General features: G+C 39.5%; 1 protein-coding gene across 5 annotated transcripts in view; it reads left to right on the forward strand.

The window, feature by feature from the left end:
* The window catches only part of CAST (calpastatin), a 112,806-nt gene that overhangs the window by 37,975 nt on the left and 49,984 nt on the right, over nucleotides 1–24,847 (forward strand). For 2 of the 5 annotated variants that reach the window (XM_048850577.2, XM_048850575.2), the window contains exons 4-5: nucleotides 21,829–21,888; nucleotides 24,775–24,840. In XM_048850577.2, coding sequence (XP_048706534.2) covers nucleotides 21,829–21,888; nucleotides 24,775–24,840 — 126 coding nt within the window. Of the gene's footprint in view, nucleotides 1–2,360; nucleotides 2,499–21,828; nucleotides 21,889–24,774; nucleotides 24,841–24,847 lie in introns of those variants that run through there. The other 3 variants (XM_048850578.2, XM_048850580.2, XM_048850576.2) reach the window with 3 other exon arrangements.

Below are 24,847 nucleotides of genomic sequence, written 5' to 3' on the forward strand. Positions count from 1 at the left end.
ACACTGCCTCAGCTTCTCCACTTTTCGGGGCTCTCTTGATTAAATTACCAAAGTAAACTCTTTTCTAATTCAAAAGGAGTACTTGTGGCACCTTAGAGACTAACCAATTTATTTGAGCATGAGCTTTCGTGAGCTACAGCTCACTTCATCGGATGCATACCGTGGAAACTGCAGCAGACTTTATATATACACAGAGAATATGAAACAATACCTTCTCCCACCCCACTGTCCTGCTGGTAATAGCTTATCTAAAGTGATCATCAGGTTGGGCCATTTCCAGCACAAATCCAGGTTTGTGAGTTTGTGTGTGTATGGGGGTGGGGGGGATGTGAGAAAACCTGGATTTGTGCAGGAAATAGCCCAACTTGATTATCATGCACATTGTGTAAAGAGTTGTCACTTTGGATGGGCTATCACCAGCAGGAGAGTGAATTTGTGTGGGGGGGTGGAGGGTGAGAAAACCTGGATTTGTGCTGGAAATGGCCCAACCTGATGATCACTTTAGATAAGCTATTACCAGCAGGACAGTGGGGTGGGAGGAGGTATTGTTTCATATTCTCTGTGTGTATATAAAGTCTGCTGCAGTTTCCACGGTACACATCTGATGAAGTGAGCTGTGGCTCACGAAAGCTCATGCTCAAATAAATTGGTTAGTCTCTAAGGTGCCACAAGTACTCCTTTTCTTTTTGCGAATACAGACTAACACGGCTGTTACTCTGAAACTTTTCTAATTCAGCAACTCTTTTCCCTGGAGCTAGATTTATTAGCATACAATATTCAAAATGAAAGTACTTAAATCCCCATCAAGTCAGTACTTCTGGGCCTTCCCTACCTGGAGTCTTTTTCCTGACAACTTAAGGTTTTCTGCTGGAGTTTCCTCACTCCTAGCAGTCTCTGTGAGTTGACTCTCTCTAGGTTCCTGCTGTCCCTTATAGGGGAATGAATTCCTCTGTGCCCAGCTGGTTCTACTAATTAAACCCCATGCCACATATGCAATGTATTCCTAATTGTATGGGACTGGCCAGCTCCAGGCCTCTGGCCTTTGACGGTATGTCTACACTGCAATTAAAAAACTGTGCCAGGCCAGCTGTGTCTAATTGCAGTTTAGACATGCCTAAAGGAGAAGGCCATCCAGTTACTGCCTCCTTGTTTCTCCTCTCTGATTGATCTCCACCTTGGGGGTGGAGTGGATGTGGTGGTTTCCATGTTTATCAGACATGTGATGAACCAGAAGCTGATATGAAAGGAGCATTGAAACTCTTTACTTTCAAATAAATAAACAAAAAACACAACTTTCAAGAATTTGATTTTATAAACTGATATGAAATTAAAAAGTAAGTTACTGTTTTTATCCTTGTATCCTGATATCTTTCTGTGATAATACCTTTTTAGACTACCAAATAGGTATACAGCAGATGGATTTATTATACTTACATTTATGGTCACAACGAAATCAGAGCACAGGGATATTATACAGTGACAATGTGTGGTTATAATCAAATAGTATTTCAGATAACTGCTGTGTGGCTGAGGAACAGGAGTAGCCAGTCAGATTTGGAATTTTGCATAACTGATGCATGGCTTGTTTCAGAATTATTATACAGTCATTATTGTCTCTGATTTGCTGCTGACTGCTAGTCCATATGCCCAAAGTACACACGGCCCCATCATCTTCTCAGCTTTTCCTCTCCCTTACTGCCCCCAGTTCTCTCTTTTCCTACTTTCACTTCTACCTGATTCAGACAACTCAACTCAACTCAGTTCAGTCCTGTCCTGTCCTGTGCTCTGATTTAACCACCTCCTGTCTCTCAGTTGGAATTACTTAAAAGTCTTGCCTCCTAAGTACCTCCCTCCTCACCTCAGCTGTCCACAATAACAGTAGTTGCTATTTATTAATTAAGGTGAATTGGACTGTATTGGATTCCTCCAGTCAACACTGGAAACCATAGCAGTAGATAGGACAAGGAGCTGTGCAGAGATGCAGACATTGATTTAAGAAAGAAAAAGGGGTACTTAGTATTAAAGTACCTTTAAAGTATAAAGTACAGTGGGCTCAAATCATTCCTGATGCAACTTGACTGACTTCAATAGAGTTGCATAGAAATCAGGGATGAGTTTTACCTACTGTCATTGTTTATGATAAACCAATGAGACACAAACATTCATATTTCTACAGGCAGTATTTTCTTTTTTCACTTTGGATTAGTTATTTTAGCTGTGGGAAATCTTTACAGAGAGAGCTGCCTTTTTCACACTAAAAACCCCACACCCAACAACAAACTAGTAGAGAGGTGGAGCAACTGAGTCTGGTGGGTGGAGGAGCCTCCTATGCCGTGTTAGAACTGGCTGTGTCATCCTCAAGTGAAAAAGGGGGTTGGGCAGGACTTCATTACAACTGAAACCAAGGGCAGGACTGTATGCTGAAACAAAAACAGTTCTGTCATAAGGATCTTGTGCTACAATTAACTAGAAGTTAGACTATAAACCAACTGTACAAAGTGAGTACTGTTTTCTGACTTGCTTTTCTATCTTCTTTTCTCTGCTTTAGGCTAATTACATGATCTGGTTTCTTCTTTTCTCCTAGCAGTGCTCTGAACGAGCTGCTGACCTCTTAGGCTTATGAGATGTTCCTTTTATCTGCGCTGGAGCATTCCCAAACAGGCTGAGTGCACAGTGACTCAGTTCTAAAACTGTCTACTGTGTCCACAGTGCTCAGAGCTAACAGGGGGACAGAGACTTTCCGGATAGCAAGGCTGTTTTTACTCTATATGTGTTTCTGAGTATTTGTTTTGGGGACAGAGTTGCAAAATATACGGTTTATGAGACATAAGCTAAATCGTAAAGGAGGCAGGGAAGGGCAGGGGATTTCATCAACGTCCAAGTTGCTTTAGGTTCAGCTTCTATGTTCCTAGTAACCACAGACATAGTTTGACTTCTTTATTTGGTGGAGGCAACTCCAATCAGGCCAATGGGCCGGGGGGGTGGAGGGGGAATTTTGTGCCTGCCTGAGGCTTTCAGTTTAGGGAGGCACACCTCTCCCTACCCTCTCCAAACTACGCCCATGCTAGGAACTTAAAGTGCCTTTGTGTCAGAAGCCCATATTTTTTGACGCATGAATGCAAAGTTTAATGTAGTTGTTAAATGTACCAAATATTGCATAGTCAGGGCATGGTGATCTGTACAAAAGTATGTTTTTGTTTGAAGGATGTTTAGGTATTGATATCCATAACAACACACAAGTATTCAGAATAAGTCCATGCTTGACACATGCAGAAGAAACAGAAGCACAGTCATTAAATTGTTTATTATTGTTTCCATAGTAATACAGATGAGATTTATTGTGTAGAATTGTATGGGTTATACCTAATATTTCTTAGGAATTTTTCATTATATTCATTGTAAATAAAACCACTGATTCATTACCATAAATTCTTTTACTTGGTTTAAAACTCAAAATAAAAAGGATTAATTGAGAAAACAGGCTCCTGCCCCATGTGAGGTTTTCCAGTGGCTGTGTTATACCCACTTCTCCTTTATCTACTTTGAAAGAGTGAAAACAAGTTTACCTAGCACAGAGGTGCTTGAGGGTGAATTTAATCAGCTTTGTTCTACGGTGTTATTGCTTAAGAACTCTACTTTTTCATCATATTTTTGTGGGTAGGGGAGGAAACTTCTTTGTTATAAAAATTACTGGCTTCTCAGCCTTTCTTCTAGATAAAATTAGGATTTGCTTTCTAAACTGAAATATTTCATGCCATCTATCCATAACATAGATATTTGATATTTTAAAGAAATAACTGAATGTGCATTCAAGATGAAGTTAATCCCTGTGCAGAGGACCAGTTGAAGGCCTATTGCACTGCTGTGCGACTTAAGTGCATATGCTGGCCATCTGTATCAGGTTAAATTTCACCATTAGATCATATTGGCTTGTACTGTAGCTCTGCATATGAAAGGATACTGTCAACTTGAAATCTAGTCAAAGTTGCAAAAAGTTGTAAAAATAGCTTCAGGTACCACACCTGCCCCTTACTCCCCATGTCAATTTGTATGGTCTTGAGATCACATTTTCCTCTTTGTGTAAATGGGTTTTCTCTTTCCTCTTGCTGTGTTAAAGACGTACACAAATAACACAGGAAGCTGGGTAACATGCCTCACTCCTGCCTGGGCACCCCCTCCCCAATCCTGTGGGGCTCAGCATGGGCTCACCAGTCCACCCACACAAAGTTAATTGCAGGACTGGGGCTTAACTGACTATGTGGGGAAGAGTGAAATGACTTTACACAAAGGTGCTGTCTAATGCACAAATAAGTTGAAAAATATAGAGAAATATTTTTCTCTAGCAGTGTTAGGGGTTACTTATAAATATCCCAGCTAAAACATTTTCAGGCAGAAGAGTGTTTTCTTTATTCCTAAAGTAGATGGTTTCTCTTTTCTTCAGTAATATGCAAACTGAGGTGTATCTAAGGTGGTATCAGTTGTCCTGTAGCCAGTTGATACAAAACATCACTGTGACGGGTTGGATCAAAGAAACCCCCTTGGAGATGCCAACCGATGTGCCAAGACTACTTCTGCCCCTGCTTTCCGTGCCAGCTTGGGACTCCAGCACTCTGTCTTGTTGAGCCAGACATGCCAGTCTGCTCCAACACAGACCCAGGGTCTGAACCATGTGCTCCAAAGCTGCAGACTTAACTGAAAGCAACTTAGGAAGTGTTCCTGTCTTTAACACTCAGATGCCCAACTCCCAGTGGGGTCCACACCCCAAATAAATCTGTTTTACCCTGTATAAAGCTTATACAGGCAAAACTCATAAATTGTTCACTCTCTATAACACTGATAGAGAGCTATGTTCAGCTGCCCCCCCCCCCCGGTATTAATACATACTCTGGGTTAATTAATAAGTAAAAAGTGATTTTATTCAATACAGAAAGTAGGACTTAAGTGGATCCAAGTAACAGCAGACAGAACAAAGTGAATTATCAAGTAAAATAAAATAGAACATGCAAGTCTATGTCTAATACAGTATGAAACTGAATACAGATAAAATCTTACCCTCAGAGATGTTTCAGTAAGTTTCTTTCACAGACTGGACGCCTTCCTAGCCTGGGCACAGTCCTTCCTCTGGTACAGCCCTTGTTCCAGCTCAGGTGGTAGCTAGGGGATTTCTCATGATGGCCGCTCCCTTTGTTCTGTTCCACCCCCTTATGTGGTTTTGGCACAAGGTGGGAATCCTTTGTCTCGTGTCCATTTCCCCCACCGCCATGGAAAAGCACCAGGTTTAAGATGGATTTCAGTACTAGGTGACATGGTCACATTTCCTGTGAGACTCCAAGCCTTCATTCCTCCCAGCCTGACTCACTGGAAGGCCTGCCTGCAAACAGAGCCAACCACAGTCAATTGTCCTGGCTGATGGGAGCCATCAAGATTCCCAACCACCATTAATGACTCACACTTTGCATAATTACAATAGGCCCTCAGAGTTACTTTTCATATTTCTACTTTCAGATACAAGAGTGATACATTTATACAAATAGGATGACCACACTCAGTAGATTATAAACTTTTTAATGATTCCTTACAAGAAACCTTTTGCATGAAACATATTCCAGTTACATTATATTCACACTCATTAGCATATTTTTATAAAATCATATAGAGTGCAACGTCACAATCACCATTTAGTCACAAACACTTAGCTGTGAAGAAGCATCATTCTCCATGTTAGATATGACCTGGAGTTAGAAATCCTTTATCTCTAGCCCCAGTGCAGATGGCCTTAAGGATGAACCATCTCGCCGTGAGATTTCTCCATAACTAGATCTTCATTGTGGAGAAGCTATTGCAGAACTCTAAAGGTCAGTTGAAATGAACTCCAAGTATTTGGCCAATCTTACTTTGAAAATTTTCTTCATAAACAAATTCGCTATTTTTGAAAAAATGATATCGGGGACAAGGTCCCAGAGTGGAGAGGGGGACACAGAAAGCAAGAGTGCTAATTCCATGGCATCATCTTAATGTATACCACCTCTTTCAGGTGGGTTTTGTTGCTGGGAAGATAGAAAAAGGGATGGAGTTTGGGGGAATAAATTATCCACAGTGTCCTTACTTCACCTTTCTCAAAAGCATGGGATTTTTTTCATGTAAATTAGTGTTGAATCTGACCCTGTCCATGATACCCCCCTACCTGTGCTCAGAAACTATTCCTGAGCTGGAGGAAAGTGGCCACAAGGGGGCCTCTGACAGTTATGTTTTTGCGGGACATGTATTGCTAGGAGGAGCAAAGAGTAAATGTGATGTAAATGTACACATAATCCTGTGCCTCTGCAAATCCCTGAAGATCTGAGTTTGAGGCAACTCCCTGCTGCTTCTGCAGGGGATACTGCATGTTTCTCCTTCCCTCCCCTGGTGGATGAATGCCTTAAAAATATGGCTAGTGGAAACCCTGCAATTTCAAATCCCTGGTAGGAAGAAGGCTGTATCAGGCATGATAGGGTCCTAAGAATATACAGATCTTAAATGTCAGTGTTGTATTGGATTCCAAAGGTGGTGTAGACTGGTAGATTGTGTGCTCTGGAGGAATGAACATGGGTTTGGCAGTCAGGAGATCCTGAGCTCTGCTACTGACTTGCTGTGTGACTTTATTTGAGGATAATAACAGACTTTGCAGAGTGTTGTGAGGATTAATGTAATGAATGTTTGTTATACCAATAAAATAAAAACCAGCAGGATCTTATTAAAGGGGAAAAGGCAAAATGCAAAGAATCGTAGTAAGCAGTTAGTTATACCTATAACATTCCATTCAATTTCATATTTATTCACACATTCATTCATACACACACACACAGGTTCTGCAAGGTTGTTATCATAGTTACCAGCCTTAGAGTTGCTCGTGCCAAGCCACTGGCCAGGTGGCCTGTCACGAGGAAGGAGCAGGGCCTTGTCAGATGCTCATCTGATGCTCCTGGAAGTTGGTTTGCAGAATCAGACCCCAAAGTTCTCAGTCTATGGGAATTGCTTCATCATGCTGTTGCTGAATCAATCAGTAGATGGCACATTCCTGACGGCTCTATGTTGTTCTTCGGTTCTCCCATCCTTGAGGCTGTTGGGTGGATTCCAGTCTGCCCTCCGGGGGTCCTCTGGGGGTCCTCTGGTTGTTTCTACTTGACACCTTCTTCGGCCGATGGACACTGGATTCTTAGGCTGGTATCTCCCTGATCATTCAGTTATTATTCACACCAAGCATCCATCCACATACATCCTCTATCTCTATTTTAACCACAATTGTTAACAAAGCGAGATAAATACAACAAAAGGGTGGGGAGTCTCTGGGTGCTGTTTCTGTTGTTACAAAGTATTGCTTTGAGAACAGACTCTGCCTTAGGATGTACTAACACAATTAGCAGCTTGTAAGTTTCACACAGAGAGGGAGAGAAACAATAAAAATAAGAGACCAAAACCCAAGAGACCTCTTATTTAGTAATACCCTGGAATTTAAACTATGGGGAATTAAACTCATTTGTGATTTTAATACAGAACTTGTTTATAAACATGTTGGATCATATTAAAGTGTGTTGAGCATGTGGAGTGCTATATAAATTGGCTGTGTATCATTAGAACTAAGGTGATTATTTTTTAATAATTTTCTATTGGAAATGCTTTGAACTGATATTCTCGACCCCGTCATCTTATAAAAACATACATAGAAACATATGAGCTGTTCTGTGATTTTAAAAATGTCTCTTGCTAACAGTAATTCATAGTCAGTTTTTTTGGAAGTGCTAGTCATTATTTCTTCTCCTTCTTTAGGTACTTTTTCAATATAAATATTAAAGTCCACAACCAGGTTCGATTCCATTGTGTTAGGTGATGTACAAGCATAAAAAATACAAAAAGAAAAGGAGTACTTGTGGCACCTTAGAGACTAACCAATTTATTTGAGCATGAGCTTTCGTGAGCTACAGCTCACTTCATCGGATGTATACCATGGAAACTGCAGCAGACTTTATATACACACAGAGAATATGAAACAATTCATTGATGCAGAAAGCACTTTGAAATATTTTGATGTTGTTAACTATCATTTCTGTAATATTTTTTATAAATAAAGTAAGTATTTAGCTACTTCTTATCAGGGTGGATTTGATTTAAATCATCAGTCAGGAAGACTTGATTTAATCATGGTTTTCTACATAAAAGTGCATTCTTGTTGGTTGTTATAATCTTAATACGTATTCTTCGCAACTCGGAGATAGATGTAGGTTTCATTTTTAGAAAGTACACACTATACATTTTTAAACAGTGATTTGTTTTGAAAACTTTTCAGATTAGTTTTACAGCTACATCAGAAAATGAATGATTGTTTAGTTATTTCATTTACCAAAATTAATTGAAGCAGATATTTATGAAGTCATTGGGAGGTGAACGATCTCCAATTCAACAGGTTAATCATTAATATTTGCCATGCTGTATTAGGAGGAGAACATCACCAGACCGACATTTTTTACTTAACTGAAAAAACAACGTTAAGTATTCTGGATTTTTTTCTTCAACAGCAAACATATAACATTTTAACAAAACAAGCATATGTCTCGTGCTTCTCACATTTATCTCCAGACTTCTTCTCCTTGTCCAGATCTATTCCACCCCCAACAATTTTTTATTCGTTGAACTTTTTGAAACTTTGCACTTTTAGAGAGAGGTAAGGGGTTGAGTCTGTACACAAATTTGCGGAGGGACAGTAGGGTTGAGGTCTGTTTATTTTTCACCTCTATATATTATTTAAAAACATTTTTGCTGTTAACAAGCATGTTACCTCTGGAGACGTAAATCCACAGTTTGAGAACTGCAAAACTAGGCATCTCTGATGGTATCTTCTAGACTGAGCACTGAGTCCCATTGGGTAGATAGAAAGATTAACCTAAATAATCTATACAGAGGCCCCTGGAACCTCATAAGATTGGGTCCCTAATCCCAGAACTATTGGAACTCATTTACAAAACTTTTCTTAAACATTACATGAATATATTGTCTCATATTATAGAATTAGAATTTATAATCCCTATTCCATGATAAGATATCTTGAGCTATAATGTATCTTAATTAAAACTTTCTTTAGATAGTTTTTTCCCTCAAAAATCCGATTTAAATTAAAAAAATCCGATTTTTAATTTTTTTAAAGAAGATCATTGATTTGTATTCATCCTGCTTCTTATAGCAGCACACAGTGATGTTCCAGGGTAATCTCTGACTTTTTTGCTATTGCATGAATTAGAATTGCTTTACTGTAGATAAACCAGATATTTCCAATACTTGCAGGTGTAAGATGTTAATTGAAGCTGGACTTCAGCTGAAAAAAAGTTGAAAATATGACTGTGTATGTGTAGAGTTGCTTTGATATTGAGGGTTATTTGCAGGTATTCCGTAACTATTATTATTGTTACAGATTTCTACAGCTGTTTTTGCTGTGGCAGCTAGCGTAGCTATTACAATTATTACAAAGAATAAAACACAAAGCAAGACATAACAGAACTGTTACCCAGTAGCTTGTCCAAATAAATGTCTTGCATTGTATCCTGAAGATGTTCAGACTTAGGCTCTTAGGGGAGAGCATAAAAAGAAATGATCTATGTGATAACTCCATTGAAGTCAAGGGAATTATAGGGGGATGACTCAACACTTTTAAAATGTGCTTTGACTCTGAGTACTTCCTGTGGATTGAGCCTAAGAAGTAACATATTGATCAGCATGCTTTGTGGCCACACACAACTTGAGACTTTTTTACATCACTGTTCATGAAAATGACAAGAAAAAAGGAAATCTAAGTAATAATTTGAATGAAATGCACAAAGAATTAAATTTGAAAATGAAATATGTTGTAAACTTTCAACAGGACAAAAGAAACCTTTTGCAATTAAACAATGCAAATGGAATTTGGTACTGAAAAATGGTCTCTTGGAGAATTGGATCTATGATGCAATTTTATTTTTAACTCTACTTCAAGCACTTAGTGGAAATGAAGTGGTTTACAGGCATGTATTCATAAACTGAGAGTAGAGGATGAAGTTCACATCAGGCACATGCTGGCTTGCTTTCCAGACCACTTCCAGAGTACTTTCAGTAATCACAATGCAGTTTTAAGCAGGAGCTGTCTTCATACAGAAGAGGTGTAGGGTGAGCGGTACTAAATCTTTCTATACGACTGATGTTTTGGTTTAGGTCTGAGTTGAACATATTTCAAAGAAACAAACAAACAAAAAAACCCTTTCCTCTGTTTTTAATTTAAACCAGGACTGTGGATAGGGTGCCAACTTTCTGATTGCACAAAACTGAACATCCCTGCCCCACCCCTTCCCGAGATACCGCCCCCTCACTCACTCCATCCCCCGTCCCTCTGTGGCTTGCTTTCCCCCACCCTCCCTCACTTTCACTGGACTAGGTCAGGGGGTTAGGGTGCGGGAGGGGTTGAGGGCTCCGGCTGGGGGTGTGGGCTCCAGGGTAGAGCCAGAAATGAGAGTTTCAGAGTGCGGGCAGAGGGGTTGGGTGTGGGCTCTGGGGTGGGGCTGGGGATGAGGGGTTTGCGGTGTGGGAAGTGGCTCAGGACTGAGGCAGGGGATTGGAGTGTAGACTCAGGGCTGGGGCAGGGGATTGGTGTGCGGGCTCAAGGAGGGAGTTAGGGTGCAGGAGGAGTCTCTGACCTGGGCCAGGGGGTTCAGGGTGCAGGCTCCAGCTGGGCAGTGCTTATCTCAGGTGGCTCCCAGTTGGTGGTGCAGCAGGGCTAAGGCAGGTTCCCTGCCTGCCCTAGCTCTGCGCAGCTCCCAGAAGTGGCTGGCATGTCCAACTCCTAGTGCAGGGGTGGCCAGGTGGCTCAGCGTGGTGTGCGTTGCCCACACCCACAGGCGCCACCCCCGCAGCTCCTATTGGCCGTGGTTTCCAGCCAAAGGGAGCTGCAGAGCCGGTGCTCGGGGCGGGAGCAGCTCACAGAGCTTCTCTGATCGCCCCTGCACCCAGGGGCCGCAGGACATGCCGGCCGCTTCCAGGAGCTGCGCGAAGCCAGGGCAGGCAGGGAGCCTGCCTTAGCCCCGCTGCACTGCCGACAGACTTCTAACAGCCTGGTCAGTGGTGCTGACCAGAGCGTCCAGGGTCCCTCTTCGACTGGGCATTCCAGTCGCAAACCGGACGCCTGGCAACCCTAGCTGTGGAAATGTGGTTGCTCTAAGGAAGATCACACTAATACAGATCAGTAAGGCTTTTCATATTCATGTACCTTGTATCTCCTGTGATTGTTTAGCAAAAAGATTAGAAAGTCATTTAAGTGCAATAAGCTAAATTCACAGGTTAGTTGGTGTAACTTCCTTCCAACATCCTGGGGATACAAATATATACCAGGTTAGGCACACGGTGCATTTATACATTATCTTTTGAATTTTGTCCCCTGAATCCAAGGGAGCATAATGGAGTAATCCAAAATACAAAAAGGAGTAAGTAAAAAGATGTTAAAATAGGTTTCCTCTATTTTAATATAAAACTGCATTTGAAGCCTTGGTTTCTAAATTATGCCTGGTTACTCTACCTTATACCTACCTATTTTATGTTGAAATTGTACCTCATTCCATATTACCTCTATATTTGACTGAATATTGTTTACTGTAAATATACCAAAAAACCTTGTTTCAAAATCCAAATGGTCAGAATTTTAAAGGAGGTAAATTACACTGATTTAAGCTCTGGGGCTTTATGTAATTGGTTCAAAATCAGGATTTTAAAATAAAACAAAATAAATGCAACCTTTGTGACCGTTTTAAGATCTAAAATCTTCAAATGAAATGTCAGGAACACTACTTCACCAGTGGCACAAAACCTAGCCTTGGTAGGACATGAGAGAGATGTTTAAAATCCCATCATTCTATTAATCAGCTTGCTTGTTTTTCCCCACTTGAAGTCAGTCACGTTTTATCAAGTGATACCTCACAAACCACAGATGAATAAAAATTATTGTTTTGTACCATCTGAATGCAGAGCGTCTCTGCTTTCATGTGATACAGTGTTAATCTTTAACTATTGCAGAACTTCTATTGGCTGCTAAAATAATGAAATGTAATATTTTATTAAAATTATAGTCCAAATGTAAGAAATCAAGAGAGAGAAATGATATAATTCTGATTGCTACGGTCTGATATGTTATCGCATAACAGGGTTGGAAGAACTTTAGCAGTACCTTAAAAATGCTTTATGGACCAGTGATCTTTTCCAAGCCTTGATCCTGGACAGAGGTCAGAAAGGAGAAAAAAAATCAATCTCAAACTACTGCTTCCAAATAAATTATGTTTTATCTCGAGCAGCCTTAACATAGTTAAATCTTTTAAAATCAAATAATACTAAGTGAGGTACTCAAGTTACTCAAGAAATTCCTAGTACTCTTTATCAACAGATAATGACATACCTATTTTACACCCTTAAATATCTTTATCAATCTCTTGTTCACGTAGAAATGTTTACTTGCCTTGTTTACTTCCTTTATAATTTTTAGTATCTTGGAATGTAGACTGATGTCAGTTAGTTGTCGCATTCACACTGCCCATAGACATCAGTTAGTATTTCTCTGTCTCTTTTGTCATCCCCTACAGCTGCCTGACTTGAATCACTGTTGCTTTTATAGGTCCATATCATATGATTGAAAAATTGGGACCTTCTTGAATAGCCAGCTTATTCCTGTGGCTCTTCTACTGAAGTGTATTTCATGGTCTGTTTTTCCGTAATATAGCTCTTACTCATTATGCACTCTGTCTGCTCAGTTACTGCACAAAGATCATTCCTCTTTCTCTATAGTTCTAGATTCATTCTTGTATTTTGAAACCCACTTAGAAAGTATTATGCAAATATATCCTGTTTTTACTTTTGCTACTGGTATCCATTTGAGATTTCCGACAGACACACAAACTTATTTAAAATACCTGATGAAATGTACTTTGATTTCAGTTTTTCTTAGAATTGAATATTTTTAGAAGCAGGTTTTTCCATCTGTTATTTCTAAGGTGGTTTTTGAATAAAATAATGTGTTTTGGGGGAAAAAGCAGTATGTCTTACAGAAAAGCTTTTATAAAAGAAGGAATATACTGGTTATTATAACCTACTGCATAAATATACAACTCATCCAAAATACTTTACATGCTAAAAAATAAGAACAACATACAAAAAGAAGAGTTCAAACTATTGTAAAGATGTAATATCCTGAAAAAAAGCTAATTCTTTACAAACATCTGTTTTAATGTTCATATTTGTTCAAACTCCAGTTCCTGATGCAAAACACTTTGCAATTCAGAGTTCCCATTTGTGGAACAGAGACCAAATAATTTAATGTTGTCATTTCAGAGTAAAAGCTTTCATAATGCAGCTGTTCTTACAGATCTCACCTTATTATATGTCTAAATTATTATTTGTTTATTTAGCAGTATTTACATGTGAAATACTGTAATTCAGATCATTTTAAATTCTTGTTTAACCACTTTTCTAAAAGAATAACCTAGATTTGCATTGACAGGAAATAGTAACATTTATTAACAAGTACAACCTTAGACTCCAGTGCTGGAAAGATTACTGTGTGTGCTTTACTTTATGCACTGTAGTTCCATTAACTTCAGTGGGGTTATTCATAGTGTGTAAAGATGAACACAAGTGTAAATCTTTGCAGGATGGGCCTTAAAGTTTGTTCTCGGGCTCAGACCGAAATCTGTGCACCCACAAAATCAGACTTAATTTACTGTGTTGGCCAAAAACTCTTTGAATTACATGAGAGATCTAGACTCAATGGAAGTTCTGTGTGTATGTGTGTGTGTGTACAGTATATGAGAGAGCATGTCAGAATTAGGCCTTATCTGTTTTTATTCGCCAATAAAAAGGCTAGAATAAGAAAAAGAATATGCTAGATCTCACTTAGTGAAACATTACCATATTGAAAGGATACCTATTGCAAAAACCGTTCTTTGTGATGTGAATATTGCAGGAAAGGGAAGTTTTTAATCTTGGCCTTGTCGTGGCAATGCCCACAGATTCTTCTTCAAGCTCAGTCCTGCACAGATTCTTGATCATGCAGGACTAGTAACCATAGTGGTCTTTATCTGCTTGGCATGATTCACTACAGATAACTCTCAATATTTGAATTTTTGATGCTCAGAACAGAGTAAGAGCATGAACCTAATATGTGCACAACACCGTATTTGCATTTGTTTATAATATCATGCATGTAATACATGTAGTATAGTATGGGTTAGTTAGCCAGATGGAATATCTACTCCTAACTAGTGCTCACAACTAGGAGTGGAATTTGCTGATTAGACATTTTTGTCCTTTCAGTTTTATCCTCCTGTTGGGCTCCACCTGGTGTTCTTAGTGCATACTACTCCTTTGGATTTTTCATCCTCTCTTGTTACAAGAGAATACTGTAGTCTCAATGCAACTTCAATTCTGGGCTTAGTTGAATTACATATTGGAGTTGTTTACTATAATAAACCACAGCCCACTGCAGATTGAACTATAACTACCATATTCATAGATTCATAGATATTAAGGTCAGAAGGGACCATTATGATCATTTAGTCTGACCTCTTGCACAATGCGGGCCACAGAATCTCACCCATCCACTCCTGCAATAAACCTCTCACCATATTTAGTTCATTCTTCACATTCTTGATTGTAAGCTCTGGTCTCAAAAAAACAAACAAGTTTCTGATTTTCTTAGTGCCTGCAGGGGATTCAGTTTATTTAAAAAATATTTTTCTTGTGAACTCTTCCAAGTTGTGAAAGGTTTAAGGAATTCTTTATGAATAATTATATGGGTACATTGATGATTTTCTCACAAGGAGGTCTTCTGTTTATTAGTTGAGCTAATAATGAATGTTTATGTAGAATTATAAACACAGGAAATATGTCTAGGATACATTTTTATATGAAGATTCAAAATCTAATTTCTATTAAGGAATTTTCCCAGTAAGGTCATGATTTAGCAAACTTAGCCTGTTCCACAAAGCAATTTAAGTACTTGCTTAACTTTAAACACATGCTTAAGTCCCATTGATTTTAATAGGACATAAGCACATACTTAAGTGCTTTGCTAAATTGGGGCCAGAATTCGTTTCATGGTATGATTTTAGCAGAAGTCCACTAAGGTTTCTGCAGAAAACCAGCAGTTAGTAATAAAGAGACTAACTTTTGCCTCCAGTGATTTTTACAGTTTTCTAGGATTATCTCCCCAGTAATCAGCAGGACAAATAAAAAGATTTGTTTTTAACATACAAGGTTTGTAAACTCAAACAGAGATAATAGGTGCTGGCCTTATGCTCTTGCAGGCTTTTTTGTTTTTGTTTTTTTTTTGTTTGGTTGGTTCTTTTAGTGATACACGCCTGACTGTAACTTTAATTCAAATGGAACTGTTAGAAAAAAAAAATCATGTTGATGATTCCGACATAGTACCTGACTGAAACCGCCCCCACCCCCCACAATGGTAAGCAGTCTTTAAGCCAGAAGTATATTATAGTTACTTTTTTTTTTTCATTTACATAATCTTCAGGTACTTAGTCTGAAATTTCTGAATCTTCTATGCTATCACTTTCTGTTTTTGAGTATTTAACCATGTACAGACTTCCCCATAGTTCAGTAATTTAATTGTGAAATAGATGGGCATGTATTTCAGAAAACTTAGTTTCATACTTCAGAAAACTTAGTTTCGTACAGTTTAAGGCCAGAAGGGACTATTAGAGCATCTAGTATGACCTCCTGTATATCACATTTCACCCAGATACCCCTATCTTAAGCCAAATGATTTTAGTTAGACTAAAGTATTTCAGTTCTTAGGAGTTTGTTACAGGGATGGAAGATATGTTCACATGATCCCAACCTATAAACTACACCCAATGCTCCAGAGAAAGGTTTTAAAAAAAACAACCCCAAACAAACCCAAGTTCCCTGTCAGTCTAACCTGGAGGAAAATTCCTTCCAGATCCCTAGTTTGGTGAGCAGGACGCTGGACATATAAGAAAGACACACCAGCCATATATCTAGAAAGAGGATTCTCTGGACCAACTCAGAACACTGGTCCACCCTGTCCAGTGTCCTGTCTCCAGCTGTGACCAACATCTGGTGCTTCAGAGAAAGGTGAAGAAGAAAACAGCCACTCACCCCCACAGAATATATCCCGCCCATTGTGCACTGCAGGGGGAAAAATTCTTCCTGACCCCTGCGGGTGATTGGCTGAAGACCTGAAGCATGAAATAAGATTTATAGTCACTGTTTTAATGAAGAGCTGCAGGTTTTAGAAATATGTTGAGGGCAGTACAGTCTATCGTGGTCTCCCCATGGCTCATGAAGGAAGGGAATGAACTGGGGATTCAGATTCATGGATTCTAAAGCCGGAAGGAACCATCACAACTATCCAGCCCAAACCCCACCACACACAAGCCACAGACTTTCTCCCTGAAGATGGATTGAAGCATATCTTTTAGAAAGAGATCTAATCTCATTTTAAAGACTCCAAGCAATGGCTAGTCCACCACCTCCCCACTTAAGCTGTCCCAATGTTTAATTATCCTCACTGCTAGGAAATTGCATCTTATTTGAAGGTTGAATTTATCTAAGTTCAGCTTTTAGCCATTGGATCTTGTTATAACTTTGTCAGCAAGGCTGGACACTGCCCCATCCTACCCCTCTCCCCAACCATCCCTACCAAAACACACATTCAGATATCCTTCTGTAAGTACCTATACACAGTGATCAAAACACCTCCAACTTCTCAATGTTTAACTGAATAAGTTGAGCTCCTTAAAACCTCACATCAAAAGACTTCTTTTCTAGCCCATGGATTATTATTGTGGTCCTCCTTTTAACTCTCTCTGGTATTTCCACATCCTTGAAGTGTGCATACCAGAGCTGGACACTGTATTCTGGTAGTGGTCTTACCAATGCTGTGTACACAGTGGCAAGATCACTTGCCTAGTGTTCTCTGAACTTGTATGTATTCACTCATTAACTAATTTGTCTTAGTTTTAAGAGAGGCATAATTTTCCTACACTGTTTTTAAAATGTATTGGAATGACATGTTAGTTGTTAATATACAAGAACCGCAGTGACAGTGTGAGACTGGATTAATCCTGAATTGTTTCCAAGACTAATAGATCAAAATTTGTTATATTTGTAATCCATATGATTACATAGGGCTACATCTGCTTTGTGGCTGATTTTGGGGAGGGAACCACACTAGCAATTAAGAGAACCCGATGAGCGAGTGCTCCAGGTTCATGGCACTTCATTCAGATTTCAACCCCTGCATATCTACATTGCCAGTGTGCCACATTTTTTACAGCTTTTGAACAAATTTGGGGCCAAATTTGTGTCGTGGTTACATATGTGCAGCTCCCCATTGACATTACTGAAGTCAGTTGGAATTGTGTGTGTGTGTGTGTGTATAAAAGCGCATAGTGTTAAGTAAGCATTAACTTTTTTGGGGAATCCCCACAGGATTATGGAGGGGATAATGCTGTGTGGGGCAGCTGTCTCTGGGTCCGATTCTTGGCCCTTCTCACCCACTGAAAGGTTTCCTCGAGTCCAGGGAAGGCGAGATGGAGCTGGCTGGGGTGATCACCCAGGTTTTCATCTCCTCCATCCATTCAGGTGGAATGAAAAATTTAGCTCATAGCATTTTGTACCTTCAAAACATAATTCAGATATTAACTAACTGATCAACCAATTAACCTTCACAATAGCCTTGGAAGTGGATTTGTTGTCCCCATTTTACAGACAGATGAGGTTAAATAACATGCCTGAGGCCACACAGTGAGCCTATGACAGAGCCCCAGGTAGGAAGAAGTAGCAACATCTTTACCAGAAGTACTACCAGGCCAATTTTGCACTCAGATATACAACCATAACTGAAATCCCTAAAATCAGTGGGATTGCCTGGATGTACGTGAAGGCAAACTACACTCTATAATAAGCCCTTGGAGCACAGTTTGTTTTGCCTGCTTCTGAACATTTATCTTTTAGTTGTGGTAATACTGAAATAACAATATTGTTCTGAAGCAAATACAATCTCAGTTTTGTGTTGACCATATATGTTTGACTATATAATATTTTTTAATGTTTGATACAGGACAACAAGAGCTCATTATTCTCATACTATAACTGGGTGTGCCTCCAAACATGTTAAAGCCTCTCCAAGTTCTATTTAAGCCATGAATTAGTCAGCTATTGTACTAGTTACTAGGCAACATTTTAATATTTATCTCCAATCCTGACATGCATTCCTGTGTCACATCAGAGGACAAAACTTGATCTGTTCTGTACGTTTAGACTGTGGTAAATGGAGAATACAGTTTTTTTTATAACAACATGGTGTTGGGTAGTAGACATGGACATACACACCACCATCAAGAACAGTAAAATGAAACCATCCAAAATTGCCTCACATTAAACAGCCAACTTGTTTTGTAGGTGGTCTAGCAGATACCAAACAAGCATGACACTTCTACATATTTATTTATTAACATGCTTTTTTTCTGCTCACTGATAAGGGGGCCAGATTGTGCCAGATCCTTGTGTGATACAAGGATTGGGAGGACAAAAAATCTCCCTCCACTGCCTTGTAATACCCATTCAAGGAAAGTGCCTGAGGCAGCTGAAGTCCTTGAACTCTGGGGACCACAGGTGGGACTCTCCTTCAGTGCATCTCAGGGTACACTATGGCCCAGAAGGAGTAGGAAGACAGTGATAGCACTGTCCTACCCCCTCCCTGCTGTCCCATAGAGCAAGTCAGCTGCACCAGGGGAACAACCTGTGCTTAAGGCCACCAAGGGAGTGGATAGCTAGTGGTTCCACATAATTGTTGACCCACCAAGACCAAAGCCAATCCTTTCTCAGACTTTTCTCCTTGAAGAATTAACCCCTTCATCTGTCATTATTTAATAACAGACATTCACAACGCTAAGTGAAACTGTTCTATGAGGTGTTTTGACAAGAGATGGAGACAATAACTGTTGTTTGGCATAGTCACATTAAATAGACTGCCTTCGGTAAAAGCACTTGATGAATACATTGTCTGCTGTTAGCACAAATTACAATGTTGTGTGCACACAGAGTGCTTATTGCATATACTGTATTTCAGCTACTCTGTCAGTGTATTGTAAGTGAGAAAAAGGTGACTCAGAAGAAGTGTGATGATGATGTATATGTAGCATTATGTGTTTGGGGATGGTGTGCTCATCTGTGTTAGTATGAGTCTTTACTACATCACAGTGAGGGTGACTACTCTGAGAAGGGGTGGCACAGATACTTGTTCGTCATGTTGCCAGAATTTAGGTGACTTTATATGTGTAATCTGTTTCTGCCTAAGGGTATCGTGTTGTAGAACAAGATATAGAGACCTCATCCACTGGAGTTTATCTGTTACCTGAGGTAGATAAAAGAGGTTGTCAAAAAGAATATTTGTTTCAACCCTTCATGTAGACGTCTTTATAGATTATGGTGCATTTTGTTTTCAGAATGTGCTTTTACTTTTTCATTTTTGTATTGCATCCACTCTGGAGAGAAAAATGGACTTGTTTACATACAGTATGCAGAACACTTCTGTAGTTAGAGGGTCAGTTGTATGTTGTATCCCAAGTACCTTTGGAGAAAGTATTGCCTTAATTAAAGTGACATTATTGCCTAATTATTGCCTTAATTAAAGTGACACTATTCATTTGTTTTATTTCTGCTGGAAATGTATTTACCTGCAAATTTTACACATAATATCTAAGAATCCTATACTTATTCAGTTTGTTTACTTTGTGCATTGTGATGACACTTTGTGTTTTAAACAGTTTCACTGTTTATCTTGTACGGTTTTTCCTCTTTCAGTGTGGGTCTTTTATACAGCAGACCAGGGAGATAAAAATGTCTTTTAAAAATAGAAAAATATGACTAAATCCACAGTGTGATAGGGCATGGCTGCCACATAGTGCACTCTGCTGGTTGAGTGGGGCACTACCAGCCCTCAGTTTCCTTTCCTGTCTCCTTATCTCTTCATACACTAGTCTGTGCTGGAGATGTGATTTAGCCCTCCAGCTGACCCACAAACATAACTCCTTTCAGGATAGCAAAATTCAAAGTAAAAATCCCCCAAAAGAGGAAGGTTCTTCAGCCTTTCAGGGATTTCTCTTCAGGCCACCCTTTGGGCTACCTTTGATTAGTCTTTCTAGCTCTGGGATAGAGTACACAGCCTCCCAGGCCGGTTTCCCTGGAGTACCGTTCTCTGCCGCTGCTGGGGTTCTGTTCCGTGTATCTTTCCCTGCTTTAGTATACAGCACTGAGCTCCCAGGCTAGTTCACCTGGAGTACCTGGCCTCCTGCTTGCAGTTCCGGTCCCAGACTGATATCTCTCAGCCATTTTATATAAGGTCCAGGTGTCCATTAAACTATCACCTGACCCTCCTTAGTCCTGCCACCTCAGGCTAGGAAGCAGGGAATTAATCACAGCTTGGGTGTGGCTTAAAGAGGTCAATCACCCAGTGACACACCCAAATTGGCAGGAGGGATCTGAACTGAAACTTTTGGTCGCTCTTTTTTTAAAAGCAATTTTTAAAATTGTGTATGTCCCTTTCAAATTCCTTTAGTTTTGTCCTGTCTTTTTCTGTGATGGAAAATTTGGGCTCTGGGAGATTTTGGAAGTGCTTAATGGGACGCATTGACTAACCTTAAATTTTTTCTTCCTTTTTTGAAAGCCTCTTAGGAGAAAAGAGGTAAATGAGGAAAGGGACATTGCCACTGTGTTTATGTGAACTATATGGTGAAGTGCAAGGTCCTACATTTAGGAACAAAGAGTTTAGATCACATTCCCCAGTTGGGGACTGTACTCTGTAAAGCAGTTCACGATAAAGTTTAGAGTCTTGGTGGATAACCAACTGAACATGAGCTCCTAGGACAATGCTGTGGCTAAGATGGCGAATGTAATTGTTGTTTGTGTAAACAGACGAATATTAAATAGGAATAGGGAGGTGGTATTACCTCCATATGCAACATTTTTGAGACAATTACTGAAATACTAATTCCATTTACAGAAGCTGAAGGTAGATAAATTCAGGCTAAAAATAAGGCACAGTTTTTAAATAATGAGGTTGATTTAACCATTGGAACAACTTATGAAGGGATTGGTGCCTTCTACATGACTTGAAGTCTTCAAATCAAGACTGGATATCTTTCTGAAAAAAATATGCAAAATATGCTGTAGCTCAACTACAAGATATGGGCTTGATTTAGGAACCAGTTCATGAAATTCTGTGGCATGTGTTACATTGGAGGTTAGGCTAGAAAATCATAATGATTCCTTCTGGCCTTAAAAATGTATGAAGCTTAGAGTATATATTAAATGTTATTTTTGGCAACCTAATAAATCCAAGAGGATGAATGTCTTTGAGCAAGCACATTAAAATATGTAAGAATCCTGTTCTTAGTATATACATTTAAATATCCATAGATGTTTCAGTATTGGAGAGCAGGCATCTTATATATTCCAATATTCAATTAGAAATCTGCTTTCAGCATACTTAAGAGAAGAGGCTGTTTCTACAGTATACCTTTGGAACGCTACCTACTCACAGAGAAGCAGAGTAGGAGTATGTTTTCCAGTGTGGCAGAGAATCAGAATAAAAGTGATCGGCCTAATCTCCAATCCTCAACCTGAATTGTAACTTGAATTCTAACAAGCCTATATACTTGCATGATACAAACATCTGTATTAATAATTGTCTTAACATTTTAAGTGAAGGTGAAATCGTTTTGAAGTAATGTTTTGATTTTTTTTTTCCAGACACAGCCCCCTTCTACTGTTGCAACAAAAGCATCGGATATGAAGCCCACTGAAACAAAGGTATGAAGTCCTAAGGAATGAATCTTTGCGATTTGTGAGTCAGAAGACCTGGATTTTACTTCAGACTCTGTTACTGACTCAGTTATATGATCTTGACGAAGTCACTTTTCTGTACCTTAGTTTCCACATCTGCAAAATAGATGTGATAAAGACACTTGTCCTCTTATGCAAAACACTTTGAGAACTGTGGATTAAATTAATACTAATACAACATTTTAGCTTATTCATAACCTCTGAGTTAGGCACATAGGCCCTGATCCTGCAAACCCTTAATTACAGGTGTAACTTTATTTATGTGACTAGTTCCATGTGAATAGTCCCAAAGAAGAATTTGGGCCTTAGTTAGTCAGTGTGAAATCACATGTTCTCAATAATGATACCCTCGTTCCTCTCTGCTACCTTCCTTCCTGATCCTGATTCGGAGTTTTTGGTCACTATCGTAATATAAAAAATATTATATGATGTTTTCCCTCCTCTCTGCCTATCTGTACATTCTTGCTCAGGATAAAAATATTGAAACTGACAAAAATCCTGCACTCCAGAATAGGGATCTTGCTCATTTCAATACCGTGTCAGCTTTCTGAACCAGATCAGGTAGGGAACAATGCAGTAGTACAAGATATGGATTTTTCTAATGTTATACATTTGGTGAACCTAATGCCAGACTGGTAGGTCTAAGTTTGATCATGTCACTTTGAGGTTGAAGTCCACTGTCAGCCTGTTTATGTTTGTTAGCATTATAGGAGAATCCATTTCAACAGTCTAATTTAGTCTGCAGTCTGATTTAGCAAGTGAAGCTCATTTACCAAACTTCTACAAAAAACAGTAAAAGTTAAAATTTTCAAAGCTGTAGCACCTTTACAATCACCAACCACTTGAATGTCAAAATATTTCTTGGTAAAAAAGCAACTTTCTCCTTCTTTTCCTTTGTACCACTTCTGCCAATTCAAACAGTGCTATGCTGTAATTCCTCAAGGGTGTTTGTCAGTCAGCTCTTTTAACAGTTGTAGCTACAATGGATGCCAAAATATCTAATTTATAAATCTTAATCTCCACACACAGTCCACAAGACCTAGCTACTAAACTCCTGACAATAAACCGGACAGTTATTAAACCATTGTCTAATCCTGCATGATCATTGCTGCTCATAAATTTAGAGATTCGTTGTTTGTCAGTCACTAATTTAAGATGTTTCCTGATGATAATAGATTAATTATGAACCTGCATCAAAGAGCAAATTCACGCCTAACATGCTCTTTCCATGTGGCATTATCTACATGATGGCAACCATCTGGCCATCTATTAATAGACAAAGTAGTCGCTTCTCTATTAATAGACTCAGAATAAGCATGCCTGCAGGAAAAAACAGCTACAGTAGCAGGGTGTAAATCCCTGCCCTGCAACATTTGGGGACTCTTGAGCATAGAGTCCTGCAGGAATTTACTGGCCTATCTTTACAAAGGGAGAAGTGGAACTACCTTACCTTGCCCTTTAATAGCTCATGTATAATTCATATTTCCTCCTTGAAGGGGAATTGGGGCACCCAGGGGAACTTCCTTGGAAGGAAACAGAGTTGCTAGGGAGTAGGGCGCCTTGAGTGTCAAATGTCATTTCCTCTTCTTGTGCGGACCCCATTCCCAGTGACCCACTTCTCATTCGTTCCCTGTGCCCTTGCCTCTGCTCCTCAGAGACCTATTTCCCATTTTGATTCCGTTCTACCTCTTCCCTTGCCCCCAATCAGTAAAGACCCATTCCTGCTCCCTTTTTGCCGTCAAGAATGAATGTCAGTCCCCCTTCCCCAAAATGTATAATCAGCTTTTCCCTGTGCAAGTGGGAGCCACTGTAGCTGTGGCAGGGATAAGGATTTGTGCTTCATGGGGTTACCATGATGTGTGAAGTTCAAGGCCTTGTGTGGAGGTGGCTGGTTGGTTCATTGAAATGGAGTGGGGAGAAAGAGAGCAGTGTGGGTATTGTGGAGGGATGAGGTGAGCATGGTGGGTGGTGCATGTGCTGCTAGGGGGATGGGCAGAGCTTAGGAAGGGGGACTGTTTTAATCTCGGGTCCTACTTGGAATTCACATTTGGGGACCCAACATGAATCTTTATACCTTTGATCAGTAGAAACCCAGCTGCCAATAGTATAAGCCTGAAGAGGGGACACTATGAAGGAGTATAAACTGTTAGATAAACACAAACAGATAAGAAGACCTGTCCTCCAGATCCTGAAAAGCCTTTCTACGTCTTCAAGTGTAGCTGTTTTGAAATGTAACTTCTGTGTTGAATGACAAACAAAGCTAGTCTCCAATTATGATTCGTCTCCCCCTTCCTCCCAGATTGTGTACATCTCCCTGTTCCTTCACTTTGCCTGTCCACCTCTCTGATGAACTCTGAAAGCAGGATCCTGATATGTTTCTTTATTACCTGCTCACAAGGTCTAAACAGGCCGAAAGAGCTGAAGTAGCATTTGTAAACAAAAATACATCTGGCTGTAGATTTTATTTCCTAAATCAAACTATTATACATCTGATGCCATTTGTACTGTGAACAATTCTGTTTAATGTTAATTTTAAAAAATATATTAACCCTCCCCCCTAGATTTTAAAACATAAACCATCCAGTAAATGTACAATCAAATTCCAATAAAGGACTACTTGCGCTATAAGAAAATTGTCACCTATGGTTACTAATAACAATATTGGTAAAGTGAGCAGCACAGAGGTTTGAATTTAACTCTCAGTAATAGATATGTCTTGCAGTTTCAGTACAGCTGTTTTCATGTACAAACATAAATGGTAGTAAAATACTTTATCTCATTTTTCCTGTAAATCTCTCTACGTTTCTTGGGAAATGCGTTTTAAAAAAACCTGAATTTGTACTTTAATACTAGGCTACTTCAAGCCATAGCCAGACCAGTGGACAGCAGTCTCACAGCAGGAAGAGACACAAAGTTCAGGTGATGC

This window comes from Caretta caretta, chromosome 5, assembly GCF_965140235.1.
Source record: "Caretta caretta isolate rCarCar2 chromosome 5, rCarCar1.hap1, whole genome shotgun sequence".
NCBI lineage: Eukaryota > Metazoa > Chordata > Testudines > Cheloniidae > Caretta > Caretta caretta.